Source organism: Magnolia sinica, chromosome 17, assembly GCF_029962835.1.
Source record: "Magnolia sinica isolate HGM2019 chromosome 17, MsV1, whole genome shotgun sequence".
Lineage (NCBI taxonomy): Eukaryota > Viridiplantae > Streptophyta > Magnoliopsida > Magnoliales > Magnoliaceae > Magnolia > Magnolia sinica.
Genome location: NC_080589.1, coordinates 3252430 through 3264671, shown reverse-complemented (window position 1 = coordinate 3264671; position 12242 = coordinate 3252430). Strand labels below are relative to the sequence as shown.

The following is a 12242-nucleotide window of genomic DNA, read 5'->3' as shown; positions in this document are numbered from 1 at the left end:
TTGGCGATGGAGTGAATCCATTGTAAATTCACAATTTTAGCACAATATAAATGATGTTTCCATTAAAATTGTGAGTTTGCAATAAAGTTGCAAAAAATTAAAAACTACCAAGATTTTAAAAATATCATGTAAACATTATTTAATAAAATTTCTCCAAAAATATGGTGAGATTTTCAAAATCCTAGCCACATTTATCACAATGGTTAGATCGCAACTATGGTAATCAAGTTTTGATTTATTCCAAGGATCATGAATTACATGAGTAATATTAATACATTATTGTAGACCTTTGTTTTTGTGGCCCATCTTCATCTTCATCATAGATAGGAAAGAGGGAGAGCTAATTATCCTAAGGGCCCAACAACCATCTTTTGCCGTCGATGTAATGTGTCCCGATGAATGGCTTCACTTCTTCATCGGTTAGCAACCGGGCCCAATGAACCCTTCCCGTCGAGTTAGCACCGGGTCCACTGCATTTGTACTCTCCATAGTATACACTCCTAAAGAAATAGAAAACAACACCATTGTTACTAACAATGCATTAATAGAAGTTCAACTTTAACCAATCAAGGCATGTTTGGATGAACTAGTAAATCAAATTGCGATAATGATAAAGTAGAAATACCCAAATTGAAATTTCTTTAGAATTTAGATCAATGGCCTAATGATATAGAGCAGGTCACAGATAATTTCATGGCCAAGATGGACTAGAGGAGGCCCGATCGGAGGCGAAAGTGATCTAGACTATCGGAACTTTAAAACAGACATATCTTGCAAACCGGAATGAGTTATTCAACATACCATATATGATTTTAGGGTAGGAGAAGCCACTTTAGCCAACCAATCCAGCTATATCAGGTTTCCCATGCCGAATTTGCAAGATTCTATCAGATTGACGGTCAAAAATTCATTTTATTTCTTTTTTTTATCATTTATAGTAAGTTTTAGTTTGATCATAACTCTTCATCCGTTTGATCACAGCATGACTTGTAGTGCCATGCTATCTTTCCCACCAATATGCTACTTGTGTTGAACATCCATACCATGAAATGGTAGGCCCCATCGATGAAGATCACCTAGCATAAAATCAAGCTGGTCCACACCATTCGAATAAATGGTCAGTTATTTGAAGATGGCACAACACAAGTTGTGATGCCATTGTTGTTGCTGATCAATGTTCCTTGTTTAAGTGGGATGTATTGCAATTCATTCCACTTGGGTGTCCAAACACGCCCTCGAGCGTCAAGGAAATTAAGAACATAACCAGATTTGAACTTACAAATCGCGCTTTTGGATGCCCCAATCATTCCATCCCTGCGGTATGACGACCTTGTCCATGAATGTGTAAGAGAAAACGACCCTCGAATAATCACCCCATGCTCTTCCTAGATACACCATGCCACTTCCAGTCACCACACTGTTTATGAATGAAAATCCGCTCGCTAATGAGGCCGTAGTTCGCTTTTGGGCTGTGAGAGATGCCACTTTCTTCGTGATGGAGTTCAAGAAGCAGTTCTATACATGCAATACAAAAGTCGTAAGTAAAACATATAAGAGTGCGTTTAGATATTACTTGCAAAAATGCATTTTGATCCATTTTTCTCCCAACGGGTGATGAAAAAATGGTTACAGGAGCCTTTCGGAAGTATAGGAAAGGCTGGGATGAACCTAGGATTGAGGCCCACCAAGTATCCAACCGGCCCAAAGTAGTAGACAAACTCTACACTGTAATAGTTTTTGTCTCCTACTTCAATGCTCAATTCAAATATCCAACGATTAATAGGTTTGATCAATTCAAATCATTAAACATGTGATGTAGAGCAGGTTGCAGGCACTTTTATGGCCAAGATGAACTAGAGAAGGCTTGATCAGAGGCGAAAATGATTAGAACTGTCAGAACACTTATGCACGCGTATCTCACAAATCCAAATAAGTTATTCGACATACAATATATAATTTTGGGTAGCCAGGTTACCCATACCAAATTTCTTAAAATTTATTTCTATTTTATCTTGTAGATTCAAAAAATCCCTGCGAGGAGTCCAAAGAAACTCCATGAATTTGGAGTAATTATCCCTTGAGGAAGTCCGTACTCAACCTCATCACATCCATCCCTGGGTCATCATGTAAACCAACCTAATAGAATCTTACATGATGCACTCGATCCCATGTTTATGCGAATAAATAAATTCATAGAGGTTCATCAAGTGGGCCCCACTCTAGTCTAGTCATCATGCAGATTGCAACATGTATGAAAGCTGAATATCACATGTGACCCACCTCATCATTCAATCGATCCAATCTTTTGGGTCATTGAAACATGCAAGTGGGGCCCTCCCGATGAACGGTCTGGATCCATTAGACAGCGTGGGGGCCATCAAACAAGGATGATAGTAATAACAAACCTCATACAAGGATCTCCCATATCCGAAGATGAAGTCCACAGACCCTTGGATGAAGCAGTTGTTGAAGTAGTGTAGCCCCTTGTGATCATAGAGAGTGTCCTGATTACCGTAGAAACCGCAATCATAGAATGCTGCTTTGTTTCCTGATATGCGGACGGCCACTGCCTGTCCTCCAATTGAGCCAGTGTCAGGGTGAGGTGCTGTATTCTGCACACAAGGAAAAATCAATGGACGGTTCAGATCACTTGGTGCAAACATCACACGATCTGCGCCTGTTCATAACATGGGCCTCATCCTGAAGATGGTCTGCACATGGGACCCACTTGATCTCGTGTAAGGTGATCTTCATGGTGCAGCCCACGTTGTGCACGGCTCAGATCAACTACACGGTTGACACACTTGCACGTGTGGTAGGATGGACGCTGATTAGCATCCAGCTGAATGTAATTCCTCTTTGATTTTCTAGGTGATTTATCAATCAGGACGGTCCACCTAGTGGACCTATAATGGATGGCATATGATTAAGAATCACACATTTCAGACAATCACAGACGTCAATTTATCCACTTTCCCATAGTGAATGTTCGTCTGCCGTTGCTTTCAGGACCACTGGTCATCTACACGCCACACATGTGCCGGCATGGCACTTGGGTGCGAGATCCAATCCATCCATCAGGTTGATCTGGCCTTGGAAATGGGTGGATGGGTTAGATAATTTTCACCCAAGATTTTCAGAGCCGTACATTTATTTTGCAAACTGTGGCCCACTTGATGAGCGAAACAAACTGATTCTTGGATTAGGATATCAATATAGTGTTTTCATTTTGATAGATGGATTGGATCTGAGATCTATTCTGCCATACTGGCACATGTGGGACGTGTACATGAGCTTTATTGCACAAGCGTGTGGGCTTAGCAAGAAAAGGAGGGGTAAAATAGTAAATTGGACTTTCAGTCCTGTCCACTCATTCAGTGGGCCCCACGCACTGATGGTACAAGGGCTTGGCCTTCCTGATGGTGGACTGGATTGATTTTTGTGCCACGTCACATATTCATGAGGAAGCCCACCTCATGAACACCTGAGGGGTTCTACACGTGTTAGGCTGGCACATGTGCCGTGAGAGTGCACGTGAGAAAGGGTCCATGTGGAGCTGGCCAACTTCTGTTTTACTAACTACTAACGGGAATCACGTGATGAGAGAGATAGAGAGAGGGGCCCACTTGATATCCAATCACCACTAAAAATCCATGAACCTATCTTGATGAATCAACGGTCAGATTGATCCATATAAGACCATCATCATGGATGAGCAGGATCCAGTGTTTAAACATCTAAAACTAACCGTCCGATCGGGACCGGACCATCACGGTAGGTGGGGCCCACTTCTAGAAGGTACCTCAAACTTTATGTTTGCTGCGATGAAGTAATCAGCATTGACAGCAACGGTTGCACTGTGGAACGTTTTCAAAGGTATCCCATCTTTTCCAACTTCCGAAGCTGTATCGTTTCCTGTTATAGTCGGTGGGCTCTCAACATCCCCTAAAAACGTGATGAACGGTTGTGATTTCAGGATCACAATCTTCTCCCTACATCAGAGGCCCACAAAGAGTTACGCATGCTTTTCATTGAGAGACAAAAACAAATGGGTCATGTTCAGGGCTGTCGATGGGCCCGGGTTGGCCCAAACCAAAACAGGCTAGTGTGGGCCCGAACGTTGGCCAATACCTACCAACGGTTACTAGCTAGGGAAGCAGATTGTGCACTGAGTAAACTCTGTGGGGGGTTTATTGTGGATGTATGTGTCTTATCCACACCGTCCATCTATTTTTCCATATTATTTTAGGGTATGAGCTCAAAATTGAAGCATATCTAAAGCTCAAGTGGACCACACCAGAAGAAACGGTGGGAATAATGACGTCCAATGTATAAACTCACATAGGCATGGATGAAGAGAAAACACAAATATATCTAAAACTTCTATGGCTTCGAGAAGTTTTCAACCATAGGTATTCAATTTCCGATGTTTCCTATGGTGTGGTCCACTCTAGCTTTATACATGGTTCAATTCCCGGCTCATGGCCTAAATTTAGCTGGTAAAATACATGAAAAGAGTGAATAAGATACATTTTGGTGGGCCCTACAAAATTTACTCAATATGCTGTAGCCTACTGAGTTATTCACCCCGCAATCTGCTTATGAGGCTGACTGTGAGCATAGTGAGGCTTGCTACGAGTAACACTGGCCGGGCTAGTAATTAATGAATGGGGGATAAGTCTTAAGCGGGGCCATGCAAAGCATGTTTGAAAGTTATTTAATCGTGTATGTATTCGGCATGACTTATGTTTAACAGCAATACGTGGCCCAATCAAATACTTTCACATCAGGTCACCAGGGATATTTAGTGTTTTAATCACTGGGACATCGGCTTCCAATCTAGATATGCCCTTAAGTGTAACACATGACACCTGATTAATAAAAAGGTGAGAAGGATTGAATAGGCTATTGATGTCTATTATCTAATTCGAGCATATGGTAATATCAAAGAGAAATAAAGGAAATCAAATATCATAAGTAGGAAAATGAGAAGAAAAAAACATACAAACTCACCAGCTATTAAAACATACCTATAAACACCAGGTTTGATATCCAAGACTACTCTCCTTGTATTTTTCTTTGGAATACTATCAAGAGCTTCTCCTATGCTCATAAAATCACCACTCCCATCTTGGCTAACACTTACTTTTATTCTCCTCTCTTCGGCCATTCTCAACTTCACATCTATGATTCTCTGGCCACCGTTTGTCCTGGTAACGGATTTTGGGCCCACGACAGCCTTTCTGCTGTAGTCTTCGATGTTCCATGACAGCCATTTCTTGAAATCTTTTTCACTTTCTTCTGCACTCCATGAAAGAGATTTCAATGGGAATATGGATAGAAAGAGAATGAGAAAGAGAAGGTGTGTTTGGGTGTTGAAAGCCATGAAAATATGATACGGTGAGTGCTAGTGGGAATGATATAAATATAAACTAAGCTATCAAAATTGCTTTTTTTTTTTCTATATCAAGAAATTCACTAAAATAACATTGTGGGGTCACCATATTGTAGTGGAGAAAAGAGGCCGGATCTGATAAAAACTTTTCTAAGATAAGCTTATCTTACCAATCTACATGTGGAGCCCACCCTGATGCTTTTAAAAAAAAAAAAAAAAAAATTTAAATCGACGGCTAGGATGATAGATTGGAGTCTGTAAAAGGGGATTAGTAACCCCATTGCAATGGACGCCAGCACTGTTTTGTGTACCCCACCATGATGTATGTGTTTTATCCGCGCCCTCCGTCCATTTTTGCCGGTCATGTGTTCATACATTTTCTCGCCTGAATTTAAGCTTTCTTGCCTGAGTCTTTAGTTTATACGTCAATCCTCTCTCTCTCTCTCTCTCTCTCTCTCTCTCTCTCTCTCTCTCTCTCTCTCTCTGAGATCTAGGGAAGTGATTTGCATTGCCTGTTGTTGTTGTGCTCAACCTTAGAGAGCTGTCGAGTTGTATTGTTGGGTTTTATGTTAGTTGCCCTTAACTCTATCGATCTTGTGCTAGCTTAGAAATTTCATAGTCAGGTGATAGTTGGAGATGACGTCCGGGATGGTCTGCCCAAGATTTTATTGTACACCGAAGGGCAGTCCGCCACGAGGATGTCTACAATGGCGATGACTTGGTTGGAGCCTCTTGTGTTGTGATTGGCAAAGGATACTTCCTTCCGAGGTCACACTCTCTCCTATAAAACAAAGCAATGGGGTTTGCACGGGTCGTAATCACGACCTCCCTATCCCCATCTTATTGAAGGCAATTAATTACATATAAGATGTGTGTAGAGCTCACTCTATCGATCAACATTCGGTGTACTTTGTGGTTGACCATAGTCATGGTAACCACTAGCACATCATTGTGGGGATGCCGAATACCCCCTTGCGTCTTCTTCAATGAAGGCAATCATACCACACCTCAGGAATATTGTGGTGATTGAACGCCCACCATTAAAAACTTCCTGGGGCCCACTATAATGTTTATTTGTCACCCAACCTGTTGATTAGGTCACACAGATCTGGATCAAGGGAAAATACAAATATTAGCTTGATCCAAAACTTTTGTGGCCACTAAGATGCTTTTAATGATGTGGGTATTTAATCAATACCTTTTCCAGTGGTGTGGTCCACCTGAGATTTGGGTCTACCTCATTTTTTGGCTCATGCTCAATATGAGCTGAAAAAATGAGTGTACGGTGTGGATAAAACACATACATCATAGTGGGGCCCACAGACCACCGCATTCCATTGCAACAAGACTTCAAGAAAATCCGTATGGTTTGGAACAGTGCTATTCCACTAAAGCCATTCTCAGTCTCACTGCACTTGAAGATACATAGTTCCAATAGTAGAAGATTTCGGTGGGGCCCACTACCCATGGATTCTAATCATCTCAATTGCATTGAGTAAAAAAAAGTACAACGAATGGACGACGAATGAACGACGAGGATTGCACTGATTGTGGTCTAATGACTCCAATTTTTTCATGATGGAACTAGTTTATTGTATAATTACTCGTAACATAACACTAAAATTACATCATTAACCAATACGCTGTGTCCGTAATAAAAGGGAAATGAAAGGGTAGATTTGATATTTACATAGTTCTTCTGCCCGGACGCCAAAGAAAGTAGCTTTCTGTTGCAGTATAGCTGTCTTCCATTTTCGTTGACCTGTTGCAACCTTCCAACACCTTCCAAAAGGTATGATTCTTTGTAGAGTGGGGCCCACTAGAAGAAAAGTGGGCCCTTGAGTAGGTAAAATAGAGACTGGCCCAGGCCCACTAAATCGTTACGATATGGTGATTTGCATATCATTCCTTCCACTTAATCCAGTCTCTGGACCATCGAGGCAAACTGAGATGAGAATACATCGCACATCATTGTCTTATACCTTGCTATGATGGCCGCACATCCAAACCGTCCATCTATTAAGACGTATTATGAAGGGTCCGTGGTAAAAAAAAAGGATCAAATAGTCTTTGTAAACCACTCATTTTCAAGCTTTTCCCTATCTAATGTGAACTTTTGTTTTCGTTTTTTTTGTTTTTTTTTTTGTTTTTTGTTTTCAATTGTTCATATGAAGACCATCAAGCCCATCCAAATAAGGGCCCACCATGATCAGGGTACACTGTCTATTTGAAGGCCATCAGACCCATCCAAATGGGCCCATCGAGGTCTGGCTAGACTGACCATACAACCTCACGTGATGTGGTGATGTGATGAACCCATTTTGGGTCATAGCAAAAAATAAATAAACATAGGATATTGATTATATATTAATTAATGAGACTCCTAGTTGTAGTGGGCCACTTAGACAGTCCATTCAATTGATCTAGACCGTCCAATAGGTTCAACACACATTTTATGGGATACCAAGTAAATATCACGTTAACCGACAATCATAACCATCTGATCACTGGCCTTTAATATGGACGGTCAAGATTGTTTATGCAAAATAGATCCAGTCAACAATTTGATCCATTTATTCGTTGGGAAGCTTCATGGATTGCTTATGATCAACCATCCCATTCATGGCTTGAGAAAAGGATGGCTACTAAACGTAAGACCAAATCAAGGATGGATTGGACCATCCCAACAAGTGTGAATTTTTCACGGTGGCCCATGAAATGTGATCTGGACTTGATGGACGGTTCAGATTCATTGATTGGACAGTGAAAGTGACCCCGTTCAACTAGATGCATTTCTCAGAGCGGTTGAGAGCTTCTCTTAATTAGTAATATAATTTTAAGATTATCCTTTGCGTTTAGTGCGTTCGGTTTTGGACCCTTTATCACGGAATACTGCTGTTGCACGCTTTCGGTACAGCATCTGAGCTCCAGCGGGGCAGAAAGTGGTGTAGGTGTAGAATCCAATTCGTTCATCAGGTGCATCCCTTGATGATAGGTACCATGGCTAATAATTATAGCTATTGAAAAATCAGGTGGACCACACCGAATATAGGAATATGAATGGTACGTGAATGCTGTCGTTACGGTGCAGACTTGTTATCGTAGCATGATGCCATGCAGTCGTAACCTCATGCTATCTTCTGGATTTGATATTAACTCCCACCTTGATTGAAGAGTACCCCACACCCTTAAGGCCCTCCTGTGGACTAGGGGTGTACACGAACCGAGCCAGCTCGATCAACTCGCTCGACTCGGCTTGAAAAAGCTCAACCTGACTCGACTCGAAACTGAGTTCGATCCGAACCGAGACGAGCTGTTTTTTATAGCTCAAAAATGAGTTCGAGCCGAGTTCGAGTTGATCCCAACTCAACTCGACTCCGTTCGATACTCAGATCGTCTCGAATATATATATATATATATATATATATATATATATATATATATATATATATATATATATATATATATATATATGTTTTATACTAAAAAATAAAACCCCTAAAACCCTTTCTCATTCCCTTCTTTTCCAAATACGCTTGCCCGACCCCAGCACCCTCTCCCGACATCCAACTAGCGACTAGCAAAGGCCCTTTTGCAGTGAGATGGCGGGATTTTTCACCGTCCGACGTTTGATTTTTCGTTGCCTTCTCTTGCTAGGAAGATCCGTAGGCTAGTGAGTTTCAGATTTTATTCTTTATTTTTTCTCTTGAAATTTGCATTCTTGTTTTTTTATTTTTGGTTGGATTTTGTGGAGATCAACATCGTTCACTCATCATACGGGCCACATTTTTTAAATCAATGTGGACGATAGTCTGGCTTAAGTACAGGTTGGACCCTATTAGTGAATGGTTAGCCTTACTGTGGAAAAACTTAATCAAAATGTTAGATCCGATCTTTTGAACGGTTCAGATTTCTAATATTTTCATAGATGGTAGGAAATGATGCAGCTGTATACGAACTTAGCTGGAAGCCGGGTGTAAGTGTTCATTTCTCCGGAGAGAGCTGAATTCCTCGTAAAAGAGAAATTGACCACTGTAATACCACCTTTTACCCAGCGTCTTTTCTAAACGCTCCCAAATTTACATCCCCAGTCTAAACCTTTCACGTACGGACAGACTAATTTGAGAACGAAAATACTCTGCTTTTCAAAGCTATTTATTTGAAAAGTAGGGGTATTTTCGTCCTCAAAAATAATTTATCCGTACGTGAGAGTTTTAGTCTTGGAATGTAAGTTTGAGATGGCTCAGAAAAGACGCTGGTTAAAAGGTGGGATCTATGGAGGTCAATTTCTTCTCATTTAAATGGCCAAAGGGCTGGCCATGCGGACGCGGATGGTGCAGTGAGAGGCGCACCGCCCTTTACCGCGGTGTGAAGACTCTGTGGGGCCCACCGTAATGTATGTGTTTTATCCACGCCGTCCATCCTTTTTTTTCATTTCATTTTAGTGCTTATACCAAAATTACAGGATATTAAAATCTCAGGTGGACCACATAACAGGAGACGGGGATAATGACGTCCTCTGTTGAACCTCAGGAAAATTTCAACGGTAGGAGTTCAATTCGAACTTTTTCCTGTGGTGTCTTCCACTTGATCATCGGATCTACTTTAATTTTGGTGTAACGCCCTAAAATGAGTTGGAAAAACAGATGAACGGCCTGGATAAAATAGATACATCACGATAGGCCCCATAGAGTCTTCACACCAAGGTGAAGGCGGTGAGCGCCTCTCTACACTATCCACATCGACTATGGCGTGGTTTTGCCATCAATCGCAATGGTATTCATGTTTTTCAATCTAGACCGTCCAAATCATGTACTAAAGTTGATGGAGCAAATCCCGGAAACCACGATGATCCAATTAGTGGTCATCAAATGAATGGTTAAAAAGAAAATTGCCATCTGTCCAAATTCAACCGACGAAATCAGATGGACAAGATCTTCCGACTAGTGTAACTTTTGTTCTGTATATACCAGAATTTGAACGGCCTAGAATGAAATACATGTTTGCCCAATGGATGGTGGATGAACAACCACCCTCTAACCAAAGGTCACAAATGGGCACTCAAAACAAAGAAGAAATTAGCCGTGAGATGCAAGTGGAGATATGGCACCCATTCATGCATTGAATGGTCCACAACTGAAGTGGGCCCCAGATAATGTGACATGTAAAATGTCTTATCGAAATGTCATACATGATAAGGTGGCATGTCCATTTAGGATCTTTTTAGTGGACTTATAGGTCAAGCGTTCATCATTTCAGATGGCCCACCTCTCTCTACATAGTGCCATATAACTGGCATTTGGTTGAGCCCTGGCTGTATCTAACTTAGTCTTATGTGCTCTGTAACACCTTAGTACTGGAAAATCTCATGACTACGGCTGTACGTCGAGCCGAGTTGAGGTCGAGGCGGGCCAAGCTCGGCTCAACTCGTCCTGCTGTACTCAGTTTGAGTTCGAGCTCGAGCTTAACATTAAGCTTGGCTTATTTGCCAAAGCTGTCGAACTTGTTCATATGTCGACCAGCGGGCAGCGGCGTGCTGGGTGCGGCTCGTGTGGGCAGCGATGTGCTTGGTAAGGTGAGGGGAAGAAAGAGAGGGAGGGTAGGGTTGGATAAGGTTTGTTTTAATTTTTAAACTTTTAATATATATATATTTATATGTGTGTGTGTGTGTGTTTGTGTGTGTGTGGAAAAGGTACTATGCGCCTCGAGCTCACAATAAGCTCCCATAAGGTCAAGCTGTGTGGGCCCCACTGTGATGCCTGTCGACCACCAACACACTGCATTTGATGGGTCCCCTCTAAATTATGGGATATCCAAAAAATCAGCCGTATACGGAACTCAGGTGGGCCATACCATCTAAAATCATGTGAAGACGCCGTTAAAACATAGAAAAGCACTTGGTGGGGCCCACCTGAAATTTTAATGCGTCTGAAACTTATTCTGAACTCATCCAAGTTGGACACACATAATGGATGGGCTGGATTTGCAAACCACATATCAGTGGGCCCAAAAAATGGTTATGAATGTTTTCATGATGCACGGCCCCTCTCCACTTCTGTATGCAGTGTGGCCCACAAAAGTCACTGATTGACTTGATTTTTGAGACCTAGGCCCACGACGGAATGGTGCATCTGACTGATGGGGTAGATGTTCGAAACGCATCACGGTGGGGCCCACACGGCACACCGAGATAGGCCCATTTATATAATTGCTTGTGCATACCTATATATATATATATATATATATATATATATATATATATATATATATATATATATAGCACTATATTCCCTAAATCTTGTAGTGCTAATTGGAGTAAGCTAAAAAGTCTAAAATAACTAACTAATAAAAATAAAGTATTATTCTACTTGAAGTTTAATAATGGTTCTAAAACTCGATGACTTGAGAAAAGCCTCTGCATGAAGGTCCTGTCATAGAAACTTAGGTAGGGCTTACCGTGAGGTTTTTTGAGAAATCCACCTCGTCCATCTGTTTTTCTCATGTCATTTTAAGTTATGATCCAAAAAATGAGTCAAGTCCAGGGATCAAGTAGACCACAAGTTGGGGATTGAACATCCACCATTAAAAACTTCTTAGGAGATGAAGAATTTTCAGATCAATCTGATATTTGTGTTTTCACTTCATCCACATCTACATGACCTTTTGAATAGGTTGGATGGTAAAAAAAGTAGTCCATTGGAGCTATGGACCTGATTCATTTTTAGGATCATAACTTAAAATAATGTGAGAAAAGCAATGAACAACATGGATAAAATAATTACATCACGTTGGGCCCCACAGAGTCCTGCTGGACAGATTACCGGTAGGACGCAATCCCTGTCCTCTT

General features: G+C 41.3%; 1 protein-coding gene across 1 annotated transcript; it reads right to left on the bottom strand.

The window, feature by feature from the left end:
* Positions 1 to 222: 222 nt before the first annotated feature.
* LOC131231655 (probable pectinesterase 53) lies at positions 223 to 5412 on the bottom strand. Its single transcript, XM_058227922.1, has 5 exons — positions 5031 to 5412; positions 3803 to 3992; positions 2406 to 2612; positions 1280 to 1515; positions 223 to 500 (listed from the first exon to the last, which is right to left on the bottom strand). The coding sequence occupies exons 1-5, from the start codon at positions 5384 to 5386 to the stop codon at positions 350 to 352; spliced, it is 1140 nt and encodes a 379-aa protein (XP_058083905.1). The 5' UTR covers positions 5387 to 5412; the 3' UTR covers positions 223 to 349.
* Positions 5413 to 12242: the final 6830 nt, after the last annotated feature.